This window comes from Chiloscyllium punctatum, chromosome 18, assembly GCF_047496795.1.
Source record: "Chiloscyllium punctatum isolate Juve2018m chromosome 18, sChiPun1.3, whole genome shotgun sequence".
NCBI lineage: Eukaryota > Metazoa > Chordata > Chondrichthyes > Orectolobiformes > Hemiscylliidae > Chiloscyllium > Chiloscyllium punctatum.
In genome coordinates, this window is record NC_092756.1 from 87,512,878 (window position 1) to 87,534,624 (window position 21,747).

The 21,747-nt window shown below is 41.2% G+C and overlaps 1 protein-coding gene across 7 annotated transcripts in view; it reads left to right on the forward strand.

Moving 5' to 3' along the window:
- The window catches only part of pla2g6 (phospholipase A2, group VI (cytosolic, calcium-independent)), an 85,230-nt gene that overhangs the window by 18,758 nt on the left and 44,725 nt on the right, over positions 1 to 21,747 (forward strand). For 6 of the 7 annotated variants that reach the window (XM_072588663.1, XM_072588658.1, XM_072588659.1 and 3 more), the window contains exons 3-4: positions 4,140 to 4,355; positions 9,932 to 10,115. In XM_072588663.1, the coding sequence (XP_072444764.1) occupies positions 4,140 to 4,355; positions 9,932 to 10,115 (400 nt within the window). Of the gene's footprint in view, positions 1 to 4,139; positions 4,356 to 9,931; positions 10,116 to 13,233; positions 13,316 to 21,747 lie in introns of those variants that run through there. The other variant, XM_072588664.1, reaches the window with a different exon arrangement.

Here is a 21,747-nt window from a genome sequence, read left to right on the forward strand (position 1 = left end):
CCAAAATACTGGCAAATTTTTAAAATCCATTGCAGATGCTACTAAAATGCAAATCTCGGTAAGATAAGCAACTTTGCACATCAAAATCTCCAATTCTAGCAAACTTACTGGGGCTGTTTTCCCTGGAGCATCGGAGGCTGAGGGGTGACCTTATAGAAGTTCACAAAATTATGAGGGGCATGGACAGGGTAAATAGGCAAAGTCTTTTCCCTGGGGTCGGGGAATCCAGAACTAGAGGGCATAGGTTTAGGGTGAGAGGGGAAAGATATAAAAGAGACCTATGGGGCAACTGTTTCACACAGAGGGTGGTATGTGTATGGAATGAGCTACCAGAGGAAGTGGTGGAGGCTGGTACAATTACAACATTTGAGGCATTTGGATGGGTATATGAATAGGAAGGGTTTGGAGGGATATGGGCCGGGTGCTGGCAGGTGGGAGTAGATTGGATTAGAATATCTGGTCGGCATGGACGGGTTGGATTGAAGGGTCTGTTTCCATGCAATACATCTCTATGACTCTGTGATTAAAGTGCATATCTTGATGAGATAAGTGGGTTGGAACAGCAAAGCCACCACTTCCAACAAGTCTCTCCATCATGTGATGGGCCCCTACACCAGCTCAACATCCAGTTGTCCTTGGCAATTGGTCTTCACAGCTAGCAAGCATTCTGGGCAGTGTTGTCTGCCCTTGACTGTACTTCAGTTTGTGCAGGTTCACGAAAGGACAGCAAGAACTGATGAAGTTCAGAATACTTATAAGGCCTCCAAACTAGGGCTCCAGACCTGTCAATCATTGGGTCACCAGAAGCTGCTCTTCCAGTCATAGAGTCATGGAGTTGAACAGCACAGAATCAGACCCTTTGGTCCAACTAGTCCATGCTGTCCAGATATCCTGACCTTACCTTGTCCCATTTGCCAGCACTTGGCCCATATCCTTCTAAACCCTTCCTATTCATATATCCATCCAGATGCCTTTTAAGTGTTGTAATTGTACCAGCCTCCACCATTTCCTCTGGCAATTCATTCCAGACATACACCACCCTCTGCATGAAATGGTTGCCTCTTAAATCCCTTTTATATCTTTCCCCTCTCACCTGAAACCCATGCCGTCTAGCTCTGGACACCCCACCCCCAGGAGAAAGACTTTTTCTGTTTACCCTATCCATGCTCCTCATGATTTTATAAACCTCTATGAGGTCACCCCTCAACCTTTGACACTGCAGGGAAAACAGCCACAGCCTATTCAGCCTCTCCCTATAGCTCAAATCCTCAAACCCTGGCAACATCATGGCTATTTCTTTCCAGTGGTCTTTGCTGATAGATTCAGTAGTCAGCTGATCAGTAGTAGACGAAAGTGAGGACTTTGGATGCTGGAGATTAGAGCAGAGAGTGTGGTGCTGGAAAAGCACAGCAGGTCAAGCAGCATCCGAGGAGCAGGAGAATCAACATTTTGGGCAAAAGCCCTTCATCATGAAGGGCTTTTTGTCGAAACATCGACTGTCCTGCTCCTCAGATGCTGCCTGACCTGTGCTTTTCTAGCACCATATTCTCGGAGCTTATCAGTAGTAACCATGTGAGCAAATCAGCCTTTGATTGGAGGAACATCAAGCAGTTTGGAAAGGATGTGCTGGCAGTGAGGGAGTCCCAGGGGAGCTGGAGCTGTCTTCTGTCTTGAACCTTGAACTGGGAGTCTCTTGTTTGAAGCTGGGGCTGGGAAAAGCCCAACCTTTGGTCAGGCCATGGTTTGAATGTGAGTTTGGGTGAGGGTAGACTTCTGCAATGGCAAGAGTGTCCCTTGGTTTTTGGTGGATCTGGGTTATCTGTTTGCAGGTGACAGATTGGAGTCTGGGGGTGTGATGCTGGATGTGAGATGTAGGAGAGTGGGGAAAGCTCCAAGTGTGTCAGAGAGAAAGTGTGAATGAGCCTGTGGGGGAAAGAGGCAGGCTGCAAGGTGAATTGGGATGGGGAGGGAGGCTGCAAAGACTAGAGTCAGGTTTAAACCTATCAACAAAAATATCATTTGCTTAACTGGAAGCCAAGTAATTTGAAATTGCTGAGGCAATGTATGTAGAATCTCGAGCTTAAGGTTTCCTATGGTCATCGATACTCTGGGCAAAATGCAGTGGATGTTTTTGTAATGAACATGGTAACATTTGTTAAATTTAAATTTGAGATACCATAAAAAGTGTTGTAACCTCGTTGTTCAAGCCATTGTGTATTGAAGTTGGGACATCGTGCTGAGATTGTACAGAATGTTGGTCAGGCCACTTTTAGGGTACTGTGTACAGTACTGGTCATTCTGCCATAATAAGGATATGGTTAATTTGGAGAGTGTTCAGAAAGATTTACAGGATGTTTCAGGCACTGGAGGGTTAGAGTCATAAGGAGAGGCTGTAAAGACTGGGGCATTCTTTACTGCAGCGTAGGTGGTTATCAGATCATGAGGGGCATGGGTCAAGTTAATAGCAAAGGCCTTTTCCAAAGGATTGAGGGGTTCAAAACAAATGGGCACATTTTTAAGGTGAGAGGAGAAAGATTTATAAGGGATCTGAGGGGCAACATATTCCATACAGAGGGTGGTTCATGTGTGGAATGAACTGCCAGAGGAAAGTGGGAAATGCAGGTACAGTTACAACATTTAAAAGTAATTTGGATAAGTACATGTTTAGGAAAGGTTTCAAGGAATATGGGCCAAACACTGGCAAATAGGACTAGTTCAGTTTGGGAAACCTGGTTGGCATGGAGGAGTTAGACCGAAGAGTTTGTTTCCATGCTGCATGACTCTGACTTGATCATTGTCTGGTTAACGTCTTCCAACTTTGTGCATATATTTTGGAAATACTGATTTGACCAGTCTGTGAAGGGTTTGTTTATGGTGATGTCTTTTTATGTTAATAACTATATTAGTTATTTTGAAAATAACTTCTAACTTATGACTTGTCTTGGAAATTAATGCTCACCTTGTGCTTTATGTTTAACGAAAGAGCAATTTTTGAGGATATCACTGAATTCTTCTAATTTTGCTTATAAATGAGCCCTTAATCACCATGCATCAACAAAATGCAGCCGGTTATTTTACTGTGTGAATGCATCGATTAATAAAAGAGTTATTGAGAATGAAAAAGGAGTTCTTAAAAATCAGAACATAACCTCTGAAAAAGATCATTTTACATCATGTTTGCAGTGTCTATAGTGTTTTGCACTTTTAATATTTGCTTCATTCCATGTATTTGTGAGTGTAGTTAGTTTCAATTTATAATGAATGGCTTAGAATGCAGAAGGCAACTTTCTTTTAAATGTGTTTAACAAACTGACAACCCCACTGTAACAGTTTTCCAATTCTGGATATTTGAGTGATGTGAAGTGGAGGATTAAACATTGAGGGTGACTGGTTGGTGAGGTTGGGGAATAAGGGTTCCAGGAACAGGAGAAGCACCAAGGGTCCTGATTTCTCTCCTTGGCCTTCTCCCTGCTCCAGAACAGAGCACATTACTCCAGATGGGATCTGGTATAACTGAAGCATAAGTTCCTAAATTTTGAATTCCAATCCTCTCAAGATAAAAGCCAACATTCTAGAAGCCCTCTTGGTATGCATGAGGACACAGATTCATGGGGAGCACCATTGGTTACATACATCTAGACATTGGATAAATCCTTTGTCTCTACTCCCTATTTGCTGCCTCCCCGGTTATTTACTGTGCCAAGATTAGCTCCAATTCCACGCACTCTCAATTTTTCCGAGTAATTTATTAGGACTGTTGATGTAAGTAAAGCAACATCAGTTGAGGTGCAAGGCAGAGCCAGTGGATTCTTGGGTTGGCAGCCACAAAGTCTTTTTGGCTACAATCATCTTCTTCCTTTGAGTGAATTTGCTCTGTGGCAAAAATAAGATCATTTAACCAGCAGGGGATGCATTGTTGAATACATTGGACTCCTTTTAAAAGCAACTTTGTGTGACCAGTGCACTGTAATGAGCATTTGGAAATTGCAGCCCAAATGTCTGAGTCAGAAGATGATTTTGGAAATGAAGAGATTCATGCCTCAAAATCACTACCAGTCCAAATATGGAGCAAAGATGAAAAAAAGGAGCGAGTAACATCATTAGAAATGGTTCAGTTTTTGTGTCTTGTGTCTCTACAGGTTGTTCCAGGTGAGCTCTGAAGTGGAGGCAAGAACAATGTTTGTACAGTTTGCAACGAAGATGAGACCATTCTATGAGATCTCGCCAGACTCGCTGAAAGTTGACACTGTGCAGCAGCTGACTGACTGTTTGCGAAGCCATCCAAACTGGCCCTTGGCTCACGTAGCCGTAGAGATGAGCATGAAGGACAGCTTTCGCCACAATCACATTATGCGGTATGGATTTAAGTAGAACATGCAGAGGAAGGTGCATGCACTGTAAATGTCTGCCTCATGTTTCCTATATATATATATATATATATATGTATATAGTTGTGGAGTGGGTTAATGCTGTATTTGCATTACATTGTCCTAGTTCCAAATGAATTCATGGCCTAGAACCACCTGCTTGAAATTCAGCATTTTAAAATTCATTTATTGAATGTGGACTTTGCTGGTTAGTCCAGCACTTAGTGCCCATTTGTAATTTCTCTTGAGGAGATGGTATTGACATTATGAACCGTTGTGGTAAATTTGGTATGGGTAGATCCGTAATGCTGTAAGGTAGTGATCTTAAAAGGATAGTTAGAAATGGCAAATTGAAAATGACAAAGTGGTGAGATAGGGGTCTACTTTCGAAGCTGAGGGGTTTTTAATCTTAAGTGCATGTGAATGCTTGAGGCTAACTTTATTTGGAAAATGTTTTCCCCAGCACTGAAAATCAAGAGGAAGACTGTACCATGAGGGAAAGCATACATTTCATATTGGTCTCTCCGTCATTAGTTTGGAGATAAAAAGGCTGCTGTAGAATTAAGTCGAAAAGTGTTCTTAAAGGGTGGGTGGGAGAAGGACCAAAGGAATAGAGTTTCAGGAATGGATAAAAAGAAAGGGAGAGAGTATTAACAAGGTCTGGCTTCGGGCCACTGGAATTTAGTGTCTCATTTGGTATTTATAATAATCCTAATCTGGGTGATTTGAAGATTAACTACTCTTTAAAAATCACACAACACCAGGTTTATAATCCAACAGGTCTATTTGGAAGCATGAGCGTTTGGACCCTCATTCTCCACAACCACCTGATGAAGGAGCAGTGCTCCGAAAGCTAGTGCTTCCAAACAACCCTGTTGGACTGAAACCTGGTGTTGTGTGAGTTTTAACTTTGTACACCCCAGTCCAACACCGGCGTCTCCAAATCATAACTACTCTTTAGATAGTCAGAGATGGAAAAAGGGGAGAAGAGTAGGCTGAGAGTCCGAGTTACCCTTGGTGTTGCTTAGTTCCAAAAGTCTTGGTTGATACTATTTAAAACCTATTTTCTTGGCCGTGATAGAGAATACAGCTTGCCGACCTAAAGGACAAACTGAATCATTATCTTTATATTTGACAGAGTGGAGCGAAGATTGGAGGATTTGGAAATTGTATTTTATACCTTCCTGAAGGCCTTTTGGTTTCATGTTCCTGACAAGGCCAGCAGTTAATGGCCTTCCCTAATTGTCCTTGAGAAGGTATAAGTGAGCTGCCTTCTGTACTGTTGTAGTCCATAAGGTGTAAGTAGACCTGTAGTTCTTTAGGAAGAGAGCTTCATGGTTTTGACCCAGCGACAGTGAAGGAAGACATATGTGGTTCTAAGTCAAGATGGTGTGTGGCTTAAAAGTGAACTTGAGGGTGATGATGTTCTCATGGATATGCTACCCCTGTTTTTCCAAGTGGTAGAAATCATGAGAGTAGGTGATACTATTGAACGTGCGTTGATGAGTGTAGCAGTACATTGTATAAATGGTAAACACTGATGCACTGTTTACTGGTGTAGAGGAAGTGAATGCTTACAGTGGTGAATCGGGTGCTGATCAAGCGAGCTGCTTTGGATGTTGCTGATAGGCACGTGTATTGTGCCTTGTAATAATGGACAGATCAAGGGCAGTTAGGAGATGAGTTACTTGTACTAGAATTTCTATCCTCCAACTTGATTTTTCAGTCCATGTTTATATGGCCAGTTCACTTTCTGGTCAATGGTAACCTGCAAGATGCAGATGATGGAGCATTAGCAAAGACTTGGACGTGCTGGTGTTGAACTGGAGTGGACAAAGTTAAAACTCAGACAACACCAGGTTAGAGTCCAACAGGTTTATTTGGAAGCACTAGCTTTTGGAGCAACGCTCCTTCATGAAGTGGAGGTTAAGGTCATGGTCACGGAATTTACAGTGTCATGGAGACATGATACAGTAAATAATCTTAAAGTAAAACTTTCATTTTTTTATAATGGGGTATGTTGGTTTCTGTTCTTTAATAAGTAAATCCCAGGACTTCTTTTAAATTGCATTCTCATGATAGCTCAGGTTTTAAACAATAGGTGTGAAGTGTGTCTGTGTCCCAACTCTATGTCAGAGTGACAAACCCTCTGTATAGCTCTACAGAGTTTTAAATGGATTCATGCAGCAAAATAAAATGTAATTCTGCAAAAACAAATTCACCCCATAAGCTTATATGTATGTGCATGGAGGTGCGATAGATTGAGGGTGCGTGTGAGTGTGTGCATGTGGATGTGAGTGCATGTTATAGAGTATGCGTGTATATGTTTGTGTATGTGAATAGGATGGGGTATTTGTTGGAGGGTGCATGTGGTGGTGTGAGTGCGGGGAGAAGGAGTGTGTGTGTGTGCATGTGTGTGCTCGCGTGCGTGCATGTGCATATGAGAGAGAGCTTGCGTATGAGGGAGGATCTGTGTGGGCTTGTGTTGTTGTTCTTGGATTTATATGTCAAAGAACAGAAACCAGCATATCCCATTTATAAAAGATGAAAGTTTTAATCTAAGATTGTTAACTGTATCACATCTCCATGACACTGGACTCGTTTGGCTATAAATTCTGTGAGCATGATCTTAACCTCCACAAATCACCTGATGAAGGAGCGGTGCTCTAATAGCTAGTGATTCCAAGTAAATCTGTTGGACTATAACCTGCTGTTGTGTGATTTTTAACATTTAGCAAAGGTAATGGTTGGTTTCTCTCTTGTTGCTGATAGTGATTGCCTGGTCTTTGTGTGACCATATTTGTTCAATGCTATGAATTAAAATAAACTGTTTGCTGAACTGAAATGTAGTCAAGAATTCCCAGTTTGTACAAACATATGAATGATTTTTATTTTACACATACAGATTGTATTAATTGTCAGTAGAAGCCTTTAATCTGAAACTCATAACAGTTGTCGAATCAGCTCTCTGACTTTCCCCATGAGCAAATTAATGGGATACCTAAGCAGGGATAACAAAGCCCACCTGTGATTGAAACGAAACCTGAACTTGTTGGTAAGAGCAGACCAGGCAACATTTGTGGCAAGAGAAACAGAACAAGTACTTCATAAGGCCAACATTTCATTAGTTCTAATAGAAACCTGGAGTAGTTTCTGTGGGGAATGGGGACTGGGACAGCAAGATAGATGATAAAAGACTGAAATTGGATCAGTTATGACAACTAAGCAGATGCATGGCTGCTCTGGAAGAGAGGGAAGATATATCTTGAACAGAACAGAGAACCTGAGGGAGCTAGCACTTAGTCATAGGACAATACAGCGCAGTACAGGCCCTTTGGCCCTTAATGTTGCGCCGACATGGGAAACTAATCTGAAGTCCATCTAACTGACACTATTCCATTCTCGTCCATATGCCTATCCAGTGACCATTTACATGCCCTCAAAGTTGGCGAGTTTACTACTGTTGCAAGCAGTGCGTTCCACGCCCCTACTACTCTCTGAGTAAAGAAACTACCTCTGACATTTTGTCCTATATCTATCACCCCTCAGTTTAAAGCTATGTCTGCTCATGCTAGCCATTGCCATCTGATGAAAAAGGTTCTCACTGTCCAACCTAGCTTATCCTCTGATTATCTTATATGTCTCAATTTAGTCACCTCTCAACCTTCTTCTCTCTAAGGAAAACAACCTCAAGTCCCTCAGCCTTTCCTCGTAGAACCTTCCCTCCATACCAGGCAACATCCTGGTAAATCTCCTCTGAACCCTTTCCAAAGCTTCTACATCTTTCCTATAACGCAGTGACCAGAACTGTACACAATACTCCAAGTGTGGCCGCAGCAGAGTTTTGTACAGCTGCAGCATGACCTCATGGTTCAGAAACTCAATCGCTCTGCTAATAAAAGCTAACACACCGTATGCCTTCTTAACAACCCTATCAACCTGGGTGAAAACTTTCAGGGATCTATGTACATGGACACCGAGATCTCTCTGCTCATCTACACGACCAAGAATCTTACCATTAGCCCAGTACTCTGCATTCCTGTTACTCCTTCCAAAGTGAACCACCTCACACTTTCCCGCATTAATCTCCATTTGCCACCTCTCAGCCCAGTTCTGCAGCTTATCTATGTCCCGGTGTAACCTACAACATCCCTAAGCACTATCCACAGCTCTACCGACCTTAGTATCATCCGCAAATTTACAAACCCATCCTTCTATGCCCTCATCCAGGTCATTTAGGAAAATGACAAACAGCAGTGGACCCAAAACAGATTTCTGTGGTACACCAGTAGTAACTAAACTCCAGAATGAACATTTCCCATCAGCCACCATCCTCTGTCTTTCAGCTAGCCAATTTCTGATCCAATACGCTAAATCACCCTCAATCTCATGCTTCTGTATTTTCTGCAATGGACTACCGTGGAGAACCTTATCAAACGCCTTACTGAAATCCATATACACCATATCAACCGCGTTACCCTCATCTACCTGTTTGCTCACCTTCTCAAAGAACTCCAGAAGGTTTGTGTAGCATGGCCTACCCTTCTCAAAACCGTGTTGACTATCCCTAATCAACCTATGCCTTTCTAGATGATTATAAATCCTATCCCTTTCCAACTTTACCCACAACCGAAGTAAGGCTCTCACAGGTCTATAATTTCCAGGATTGTCCCGACTCCCCTTGAATAAGGGAACAATATTTGCTATCCTCCAGTCTTCTGGCACTATTCCTGTAGACAATGACAACATAAAGCTCAAAGCCAAAGGCTTGGTAATCTCCTCCCAGGCTTCCCAGAGAATCTTAGGATAAATCCCATCTGGCCCAGGGGACTTATCTATTTTTACACTTTCCAGAATTGCTTATACCTCCTCCTTGTCAACCTCAATCCCATCTAGTCTAGTAGCCTGTATCTCAGTATTCTCCTTGACCATGTTTTTTTTTCTAGTGTGAGTACTGACGAAAAGTATTCATTTAGCACTTCCCCTATCTCCTCTGACTCCATGCACAACTTCCCACTACTATCCTTGATTGACCCAAATCTTACTCAAGTCATTCTTTTATTCCTGATATACCTATAGAAAGCCTTAGGGTTTTCCTTGATCCGAACTGCCAACGACTTCTCATGTTCCCTCCTGGCTCTTCTTAGCTCTCTCTTTAGGTCTTTCCTGGCTAACTTGTAACTCTCAAGCATCCTAACTGAGGCATCACATCTCATCCTAACATAAGCCTTCTTTTTCCTCTTGACAAGAGATTCAACTTCCTAGTAAACCACGGCTCTCGCGCTCAGCAACTTTCTCCCTGCCTGCCTGGTACATATAGAAGAAAGGTTTGTCCTTCAGACATAAAAAGTTGTAAATTAGTCAGAAATAAAAGTAGAAAAGTAAATTGGCTTCCACTTTGTTATTGTGTGATGCTGACATTTGTGGCATCATCAGCAAGATTGTCTAGTCCTGATGGCACAGAGTTAGCTTGGCCATTATGTTCAATGCAGTGTTACTGATGCTCGATTTTTGTTATGTCTGATTGCATTACTTATGGGACTGATATGTCGTTCTCTGTACAGCTGCATAAACGATACGGAGAGCGAAGAGGGGATCACCCCTCTACACCTTGCTTGCAAGAAGGATGACATTGACTGCGTTCGTGAGCTGGTGGAAGAATGTGGAGTCAGGTTGGACATTGCAGACAAGAATGGGGAAACTGTCTTCCACTACGCGGCTCGTCAGTCTAATTGCCAGATGATCGAGGTAATGGCCAAATTCTATAATCACTGCCATACTTTCCTATGCCTTTCATTTCTTCATTGTACTTTGAAACATTCTGTTTAACAAAATAAAGTCAGTTTATTTTCCGGCCCAGACAGAAGCTGCTCAATTCATTGTTACTTACAAAGAAAATTTACAGCCCAGGAACAGGCCCTTTGGTCCTCCAAGCCTGAGCCGATCCAAATGTATTGTCTAAACCATGTTGGTCAATTCCTAAGCATCTGTGTCCCTCTGCTCCCCACCTACTCATGCATCTGTCCAGACGCATCTTAAATGATTCTGTCATGCCTGCCTCTATCACCTCTGCTGGCAATGGGTTCCAAATGCCCACCACCCTCTGTGTGAAGTACTTGCTGCATGTATCCCCTTTAAACTTTCCACCCCTCACCTTGAAAGCGTGACCTCTCTTGTTATTGAATCCTTCACCCTGGGAAAAAGCTTGTCTCTATCCACCCTGTCTATACCCTTCATGATTTTGTAAACCTCAATCAGGTCCCCCCTCAATCTCCTTTTTTCTAACGAAAATAAACCTAACCTACTCAACCTCTCTTCATAGCTAGCACCTTCCATACCAGGTAGCTTTTTGAAAGAAGTTTTCAATTAGCTTCGTCCACTCTGCTCTTTCCTTACATTACTGACTTTTAAATATATTTTCAGATATATGACTTCAAAATTATGGTATAACTAGTTTTTGAAAGTGGCCATTAATTCTGCTGCCTGTTCCTTTTAAGGAATTCTAGCTCATAACAATGTGTGCATTTAAAAAAAGTCGCATCTCACCTCAAGTTGTTTTGCCAATTACCATAAAAATCTGTTTTCACTGGTTGCTTGCACTCCTGATGAAAACAATTTCTAATTATTCTTACTATCAAGACACTTCATAATTTTGAACTCCTCTTTTAGAACATGCTTCACTCTCTGTTCCACGGAGAATAATCTCAGCTTCTCTAAGACTATTCATCCAAACTGAAATTCCTCATCCCTGTTACATTTTGATAAATTTCCTGTGCCCCCCCCTCTAGAAGACTGAGGAAAAACAACTTTTATTTGCACTTCAATCTAATGTGAAATATATCATTTTACTCTGAGAATGGATCCAGGGATGTTTCTCACATTATTTGTGGAGGTGTCACTCTGTGGAGAGTGGAAATAGTTAAAGTGATGTTTGGTCCATTTGATTCTTGATGGGGAATTTGGCAGCCCCTATAAAAAGCTTTTAAATGGAACTTATCTGCAATTTGTAAACAAATGTGGTAGCTGGCATCAGTGGGAATCAAGTGCTGAAGAACCTGTTATTTCCTGTCGAGATAATTTTGAGTTGCTCATGGAAAAATCAATGAGATTGCAATTGCCACAAAATATGCCTAATTACATAGTGTATTCAGGCTGAGATTGTCAATGAGATTACAGTTACCACAAAACACATGGTGTTTTCTAGTAGAGATAGATTTCTGATGTTGAACCTAGCTGGCAAGTGCTAACTCTTGACACTGAGAAATGTCTATTATGTATTATTAAATAGCTCACAGTATTTATAGCCTTACCAGCGATGGTTAGTCTTCTATAAAAGAAGGGAGAAGATAATCACACGATTAATGGGGATCGGCAATCCCTTATTCAGCCATGTTGTGTTGATTTGATTTTAAAGCAAATTTTGAAATTGTAACTTTTATGAATACTGCCCAATGGGGATTGGATATATTTCAGTTTTGGTGGAGTATTTTGATTGTTCTGTGAAGCCTGCAACCAAGTAGCGATGAAAAGGATTTTTTTGATAGAATTTGTAATTGCAGATGCAGCATGGAAGGTGCAATGTTAGACAGCTGGAGGTGGTTGCGAGTGACCTGACCCACTGTTTGGCAGATACTTTGTGGTGCTTAGTTTGACTGAGTTAGATTTAACAATGGCTGCACTATTACACTCTTACACGTAGTGAATCTGACTGTAGATTTATTTAAATAAAAACTAATTTTAAAAGAGCAAAATAAAACCCATATACTGCTGCTGCTGCTGGAAATCTGAAATAAAACAGGAAATGCTGGAGAATTTCAGCAGGTCTGGCAGAATCAGGAGAGAGAAACAGAATTAACACATGTAGTGAATGTAGCTTCTTCCAAGTAGGGGTCACATTCAATGCAACGTTCACGCTATCTCGCTTCCCAGACATTGCCAAATCTACACTTTGGTGCTTTGAGAGTGACAAATCTGACTTCTGTGGTTTACCCTTAGGTTAAGAAGAGCGCAGGTAGGAACATATTCCCTTTTTAGTTAGCTGACTTCAGCTGGTAAGCAGCAGTTGTGTTCCCTTGGTAAAGAAGGCCAGGATTCTGTTCTTGACCAAGTGAACTCCTGTTGTAAAGTGCATACACAAGGAAATGGCTGTGCTCCCAGTCACTTTAGGCTGGGGTTGGAAGTATAGTACAGTGTGCACCAGAGAAGGAGTGAGAGAGAACAGTTGCAAGAGATTGTTGGATAAAATTAGCTTGTATCAATCAACCATTTTACCTGTGGGAATTTAGTTCATAGATTGTGAATGGTGGTGTGTGTGTGCGTGTGTGTGCATGTGCATGTGCATGTGAATTTATTAACACTTGTTTTTGTGCTTCTAAAGGTGAAGAGTGACATTTCTGAGAAATGGAACATAGATATGTCTGTCTGCAGCTGATGATGACGTCTTATACTCTCAGGTCAGATACAATACAGTTTAGATAGAGTGAAGAGCTTTCACGACTTTTCCAGCTACGCACCTGGCTCCTCTCACTTTATACTCCCTGAACTTCACAGCTAGTACCGCTATTGCTGTGCTCTTCTCGTGAGTTTGCTCAGTAAAGCTTTTAGTGGAGCTGTACGTTTTACCCTGCGTCTAGTATATTGTCCACCAGTGCAGCACTATTTGTCACCAGTGCACTCTGCAAAACCAGCGCTCTATCCAGGTTTATCTTAAGCAGAGTATTTGCTAAGCTTTTTTGCAAAGTCAGATTTTCTATATTATGCATTTTGAGGTGAAAATGTCCAGGTTATTGAAAAGCAGCATGTATTAGCAACATACATTATAACCACCGTTCCCTCTTGTTTTCTTACTGGTTGTGTGGACCTCAGAAGTCAAGGCCACTATTTACATGCCGACACCGATTGCTGTGTGTGGAACCTTGGAGAAGCTGCGTGTGTGCACAGTCTATGGGGTAAATTGACTGTAACTGTTTGAGATTAAACATACTTTGCAAGGGTGCACTTTTGTCCCAATAATTTCTGCGAAGTATATTGTAAGAAATATTTAGACAATGGGTTTATAAATAGTAAGAAACAAGATCATCTTGGTAAAAACATTTTTTAAGTTGTGCTGCGTTTGGGTGTGAAAAAAGATGCTTGAATGTGGTGTGGCTATTTTGAGCAATTTGAGCTAATGTACTTAACCTCTAGTCTAGGTTCAACAGTTTTCAAGTCCTGTCTGTTCAGTTCCTTTAAGTCTTTTCAAAAGCCTAAAACCTTAAAGGTATGTTGATAAATTAGCTTCATTATGTAGGAAGGGAGAATACTTGGAAGGGAACTGGAAAGTCTATAATTATGCTAGTCCCACCTGGACTATGAAAGAAAGAGGTGAAAAGTTTACCTGCTGACTGGCCTACTTCCTTTCCAAGTTTTCTTCCATGTAAAAAGTGTGTCATTGACAGAGGCCTGGTGGCAAGTTAGTTACTTGCCTCTGGCAAATGGTGGCAAGGAAAATTTCGAAGTTTTTGGGTTTTGCCGAAATGAGAGATAAGTTGCTGAAGGTGTTTATCTTGTACTCATCAAGGCTAATGCAAGACTTCCAAATTTCAAAGTATCACCATAATGTATGCTACAAGAGAAAAGGGTGCAGAGAGGTTGGCAAGTCAGTTTATCAACTTGTGTTTGCCATGATGAGTGCTCGTGAAAAGCTTTGGCAGCATATCCCACTTGGCATAAATATTTAACATCTGTACCACCATGCGACTGTTTCAGGTCTTTACAAAGTGCACTTTAGTGTATTCATGCTGTGGTGCATCTCCTCATATGTGGATATCCCTGAGCACACTTGATCAGTATTTCATTTGACCATACAGATGCACAAGCTTCCAAGTTCCATTTTTGTTAAGAGTGCTTGGACAGGGATGGAGAGAAGTGGGATGTAAGGAGGAGGGTGGTGGTGAGTGTCCCCCACTTTAAGCCAGGAAAACATTTGTGCAGGGTTCTGATTGTTACTGACTGACCCTTGTTGGAAGCACCAGTGTGAAGATATGGTCAATCTTGGCTGTGGTGTCTAGTGATCTCAATAATCCTGCTTGCTATCTGACTTTTCACTCAATTTTTTGTTGTCAAAAGGAGCCATTTGGTACTGTGGAATGAAGAAACTGTTCAAGCATTTCCTTATTTGCACCAGGAAAGGAGGATTTTACATTGTAATTATTATTTATGGTCTTGGAAAAAAAACTTGGCAGGAGACACTTGTTTTGTACTGAGATTTGACTCTTTGCTAATGTAGACTCTGATATGATTAACATTTTGGTTCTGCATAGGACCAACAGCCAGTAAAACATATAAGATGTATAAAGCCTTTGTTATCTTAGTAATTTGTTGTTCATTTGCATGCTTGGAAAATTGAAAATATGTAACATTTGGCTGTGAAATGGATACCTGAGTTTAAGTTGCTGTTTTGCCAACAATTCGAATTTAACCAATCAGTTTAAATTATGCCCCAGGATACTAACACCCAATCAAGTTTGAATTTATTGTTTTGCCAACATGGAACCGATGAGACTATCCCATGTTGGGGGAGTATAAGAATGCAGACATTTTGAAAATTGGTCAGCGAGCACCTGCCGCGGAGGGAGAAACGGCCAGAGAGCTAACTGCCAATCTAACATCTAACTCTTAAAGAAATTAGAAAACACTCTCTATCAAAGGTACCTTTTCATGTGAAACATACTCGCAGTAAAAAAGAAAGATGACGACCCACGGAGATTCCTAGCTCAGTTGGGTTAATACCTTCAGCTTTTAGTACTTGGATCAAAAGGAAGGGTTTAGAGGGTTATGGGCCAAATGCTGGCAAATTACATTAGAATAATTCAGAATATCTGGACTGAAGGGTCTGTTTCCGTGCTGTATATCGCTATGACTCTGTGTCTTCGACATGCCAGTCGTTTGGCTTTAGCTTGAAGTGCCCGTGAAATGGAAAGCTTAAGTCTGAATTTGAAAATACCTTTCCAAATCGGAAAACTCTTTCTACATTGTATTGACTGATCTGTGCTGCAGGAAGATTCATTATGTCTCTGCAATGATGGTTTCCACAAATGGAAAGATGTGTTTGCTCGCAATAGTAGATACATCCCCTGGAGCAAGCAGTCAAGTTTCATATTGAATCATGGGCATTTAACAAAACATATGGTACTAAGAATTGGTAGTTGGTGCACAGGATCATATATCTGGTTGCATGAACTTTGGTGGGCGGACAGAAGGTGACGAGGGGGAGAGTGTGACTCTGGAAAACGGTAACATAGATAAAATTAAACTGAAATGATAGACCACTGAGAAAATAGAAAGCTCGATTTGAAGAAATGCCATTCAGAATTGAAACTTAAGTTTGCAAACAACTGTGTTATTTTGGGAAACCAAAATGAAACAGCAAAGGATGATGAAAGAAAGTGGAAAAACTGATTTTTTCTAACAGGCTGGCTCATACTTTTGGAAAATCTTTAAAAGAGAAAGTAAAGTTTCAGCCAGAAGGCTGGTAGGTACTGTGACTGAGGCATAGCATCAGATGGCCAAGCTGCCCCACCCGAAGCCTTTGTAAACAGTGAGCACCCTGCAGCTATCCTAGCTGACCGTATCCATGCAGCATACATCCTCCTTTTACTAAAGATGCCAGTCCATGTGTACTAACCAGCCTTCTGATGTCTGACTGAAGTGGCTGCTTCCAATGTCTGAACCTGGACATGAACAGTGGGTTTGTTCTCATGACTGCATCAGTGAAGAGCATTGTCCCACCATTTACCTGCAACAATCACAATAATTGCAGGTTGACTATTCCCAGCACATCCAGGCAGGAATATTTTAAACTGCCGCCCTAGCAGCTTCTGCTCATTCTTTAAAAGCCGTCAAGATTTTGATTCAGCTTCAAACTGGGAAATGTCTTACCCTGTATTGATCATTCTTCAAATTTCCCTGATATCTCTATAAACTTTTGACTTTTAATGTGTCAAAATCCCTCTCTGGATGTCTAATTTGAAGTAGCTTTCTGATTTTCCATTTTCTTACCTTTAGAAGGTCAATTCTCTTCCAAGTTTACCCAATCCTTCCTTTATAATTCAAATCTTTGACAGCAAGGATGAGTCTCATGTCTCTGAGCAGCATATCCTCAAGTGTTTGAATTCTTCCCTTTGTCTACAGTGATGGACACGGTCCATGAAGTATGTTTTGCCTGTGCATTTTGGATATTAGGGTTTTCTGACTTACGTCTATGTAATTCACCATTCTATTTGCTGTTTTTTTTGTTCTTGATAAGTGAGGCAACTTGAACGTAAAATCTACAAAGACTTGCAAATTGCAATTTTATTCTAAGCAATTGCAAAATAATTCGGTTGTCTTTGCTATCTGCAGTACTTGTCAGCTGTGAGTGTTAGTTTTGGCTAAGTTTAACCAACTTAACACTGACAAAGTAATAAACCTGGTGTTTTTCAAGTTTCTAGTTGTCACAACTCATGGGGTAGTGTACTTGAAATCAAACCCTGCTATTTTCAGAGACGTCATAAAACTTACAGATTATAAAAACACATAAACCATTCCAAAATTTAAAAACCAAAAGAACAGCAGATCCTGTAAATCCAGAAACAAACAGAAATTGCTGGAAAAGTTCAGCAGGTCTGGCAGAATCTGTGACCCTTCAGAAATGTCGACTCTGATTTCTCTCCACTGATGCTGCCAGATTTGCTGAGCTTTTCCAGCAATTTCTGTCTTTGTTCCATTCCAAAACTTATTTGCCTTCTTAGAATTGGGTTGACAGATAGCATGGAACAGTACAGCACAGAACAGGCCCTTCAGCCCTCGATGTTGCACTGACCTTTGAATTAATTTAAGCCCATCACCCTAGAACTATCTCATCATCATCTACTTGCTTATCCTCACATCATCCTGGGAAAAAGACTCTCACTGTCCACCCTATCTAATCCTCTGGTCATCTGATCATCTTGGATGTCTCTACTAACTCGCCTCTTAGCCTTCTTCTCTCCAATGAGAACAGACCCAAGTCCCTCAGCCTTTCCTCATAACACTTTCGCTTCAGATCAGGCAACATCCTGGTAAATCTCCTCTGCACCTATCTCAATGCTTCCACATCCTTCCTTCCACATCAGTCCTGCATCCAGAACTGCACACAATACTCCAAGTGAGGTCGCACTCGCATTTTGTACAGTTGCAGCATGACATTATGGTTCTGAAACTCAATCCCTCTACCAATAAAACCTAACACAATATGCCTTCTTAACAGCACTGTCAACCTGGATGGCAACTTTCAGGGATCTATGTACATGGACACCAAGATTCCTCTGCACATTCACACTACCAAGAATCTTTCCATTGACCCAGTATTCTGCCTTCCTGTTATTCTTCCTAAAGTGAATCGCCTCACATTTATCTACATTGAACTCCATTTGTTACATTTCAGCCCAGTTCTGCTGTTTATCCAAGTCTCCCTGCAACCTGCAGCATTCTTCCACACTGTCCATCACTCCACTGACTTTAGTATCATCTGCAAACTTACTAATCCATCCACTTATGCCTGCGTTTATAAAATTAACAAACAACAGTGGTCCCAAAACAGATCCTTTTGGCACACAACTAGTAACCGGACTCCAGGCTGAATATTTTCCATCAACCACCACTTGTTGCCTTCTGACAGAAAGCCAGTTTCTAATCCAAACTGCTAAATTACCTTCAATCCCATGCCTCCGGATTTTCTCTCGTAGTCTGCCATGTGGAACTTTATCAAAGGCTTTGCTGAAGTCCATGTACACTACGTCAACTGCCCTACCCTCATCCACATGCTTGGTCACCTCCAAACAACAATGAGGTTTGTGAAACATGACCTGCTCTTGACAGATCCATGTTGACTATTTCCAATCAAATTGTTGCTTGCGAGATGATTATAAATCCTATCTCTTATAATCCTTCCCAAAACTTTTCCTACAATAGACGTAAGGCTCATTGGTCTATAATTACTTGGGTTATCTCTACTGCCCTTCTTGAACAAGGGCACAACATTTGCAATCCTCCAGACCTCTGGTACTAAACGTGTAGACAATGACGATTCAAATTTCAAGGCCAAAGACTCGGCCATCTTCTTCCTAGCTTCCCAGAGAATTCTCGGAAAAATCCCATCTGGCCCAGGGGACTTATCTACTTTCACACCTTCTAGAATTGATAACACCTCCTTCTTACTAACCTCAGTCCTTTCCAGACTAGTAGTCCGTGTCTCAGTCTTCTCCTCTACAATATTCTCCTTTTCCTGAGTGAAACTCAGGTGAAAAATATTCATTTAGCACCTCTCCACTCTCCACAGGGTCCATGGACCAAGTTTTTGTACTTAAACTGAATTGCTACTTATTATAAGTAAATTGACTCAAGCTACAGGCAAACAGTTACGAACCATTAGCGATGGGCTGTATGAAGTAAACCTCTAATTTTCTTATAAACTTGCTCTTATAGACACACACGAGAAAGTGAGGACTGCAGCGGTTGGAGATCAGAGTTGAGAGTGTGGTGCTGGAAAAGCACAGCAGGTCAAGCAGCATCCGAGGAGCAGGAGAATCGACATTTCGGGCATTCCTGATGAAGAGCTTATGCCCAAAACATCGATTCTCCTGCTGCTTGGATGCTGTCAGGCCTGCTGTTCCCGCCTCAGGCGACTCTGTGTGGAGTTTGCACATTCTCCCCGTGTCTGCGTGGGTTTCCTCCGGGTGCTCCGGTTTCCTCCCACACTCTAAAGATGTGCAGGTCAGGTGAATTGGCCATGCTCAATTGCCCGTAGTGTTAGGCAAGGGGTAGATGTAGGGGTATGGGTGGGTTGCGCTTCGGCGGGGCGGTGTGGACTTGTTGGACCGAAGGGCCTGTTTCCACACTGTAAGTAATCTAATCTAATCTAAACACTCTCGACAGACATACACATCCCCCATAGAACAACAAACACATGGAGAAAAAACTGGTAGAGTAGTAAAATAGTCTTTATTCACAAGATCTGTTGAGGTGGTTCCTGCTGATCAGAAAGAGCCTTCTTAGCCTTCCTTTTCTGCATCCTTTCACTGGTTTGCAAGAGGCACAGGGTGGTTGGTTCACTTTTAAAAGGTTTCTGACTTAATCAATTAAAAGTTGCAGCTTGCAGTAAACTTTGAAGGCAAGATAAAATGGTTTTCTTCAGGCTTGAAGAAAGGGGGCTTGGTGAAAGTGAGGACTGGAGATTAGAGTTCGAGAGTGTAGTGCTGGAAAAGCACAGCAGGTCAGGCAGCATTCAAGGAGCAGGAGAAATGATGTTTCGGGCAAAAGCTCTTCATCAGGAATTCATTTGGCATTGATAACTGGTCACTAGTCCACAAACAAATCTGCTTCTTGTTACCAATCAAAGCTCAATCTGTACACAACCCGCTCAGCTCTGGTTTGTCTGCAAACTAAATTTAAGTTATTGCTCGTTTGAGCAGATGTATAAAAGATGCTTGTCTTGAGTGTCAGGTTACTTGCTTTTCTGACATATAGCAATTCTTGTAAATCCCTGGTTTAAAAACTGTTCTTTCTCATTTCAGTCCACATTTAAAACAAAAACTCAAACATAAAAATATATGATTTTTACAAGCTGAGACACTGATTGGACAGTTTACACTTCAGATTGATCTTTTGTTCTCTGCCCTAATATCTCTTTATGTGACTTGCTCAAAGTTTGGATGACAGTGTTTCTATCAGGCATTTTGAAATATTTTGTTGCATTACAGGCCCTATATAGACAACAGACAATAGGTGCAGGAGTGGGCCATTCTGCCCTTCGAGCCAGCACCACCATTCATTATGATCATGGCTGATCGTCCTCAATCAGTATCCTGTTCCTGCCTTATCCCCATAACCCTTGATTCCACTATCCTTAAGAGCTCTATCCAACTCTTTCTTGAAAGTATCCAGAGATTTGGCCTCCACAGCCTTCTGGAGCAGAGCATTCCACACACCCACCACTCTCTGGGTGAAGAAATTTCTCAACACTGTTCTAAATGGCCTACCCCTTATTTTTAAACAGTGTCCTCTGGTTCGGGACTCACCCATCAACAGAAACATGCTCCCTGCCTCCAGAGTGTCCAATCCTTTAATAATCTTATACATACAAATAAAACTTGTTCATTTTGACCTATTTTCTTAAATGACCTGCAATGTCATACTTCATTAAAGATTTTTGAGTTGTCTAAATGCTGAATATGTCAAGACTCAGAAGAATTTATGAACCAGTGTGCCTAAAAATAAAATGGATAACGCAAAGAGTCAACCCAACGTTGTTGTGGCACTTTGGTACTGGAATGTTAGTGAAATGCTGCATGACTTTTAAATAAAACTTCCCTTCATTTAGCCCTTCATAAGGGTTTGAAGTGATATAAAAATGCCTGTTCTTTGCCTGTTGAGAATCAAGATGGAAGAGCTTAGAAATGGTTAAACTGTATTTTCGCCAAGCTTCTAGCATGATGAAGCAATATTTAGGAGCAAAACGTTGGTTGTGACAGGTGTTTAGTCTACTTGCAGCAGGGAGTTTATTTGATTTGTTCCCCTTGCCAGCTATTTGCAGTGTTGTATGTGGAGACAGATTTCATGTTTAATGAGCTTCATGCTCTAGCTCAATCTGCAAAGATATGAAGTTTGCATGGGACGATTTCTACACAGAACATTGTGCAATTAGAGACATGTCCACATTTGATGAGAAACCCATTCTCCCTGTGGACCTGAAATGGGTCAAAGTGTTCCCTTTGTAATGGTGAGCTGCCAAGTTCCAGAGGATTGTGTAAACAGATTTGTTCATAACACTCAGCAGTTAAACTGTACTAGTTTGGAGGATTGTTAAAACAGTAAATAATTGTAAGCTCTTGGACCAAAGCTCCAAGTACATCATCCCACATGCTGTTTCTCCTACTCTGTATCTTCACTATATTGAAATCGATCCTCCTTGCACAAATGCCTACACTACTTATGTTTCTCAGTGAAAATGCTTGTCATCTTTTATCTTCCAGGTCACCTGCAACTTTTAAAAACTCATACTAAAATATTACCTAATCATCAGCTCCTGATTTTCCTTGTCTCATATTCTTTTCAAGCTTAGTGATGTAAAAGACAGAGAGAAATTGTTTTTATATAGTACCTGTCATGGTTCAATGATGTGCTGAAGCATCTCTTGGTCAATATATTAGAACACTGACTCTTCATTTGGGTTCATGTGAGAGAATTGACAATGAGTTTTCCTAGAAATTATTAAAAGATTAAGTTGCAGCAAGATATAATATATACTTAAATGCAAGAAATAATTGAGGATGGCAACTTTTATATTTTATGAGCATGAGCCACTGTGTGAATACTATAATAT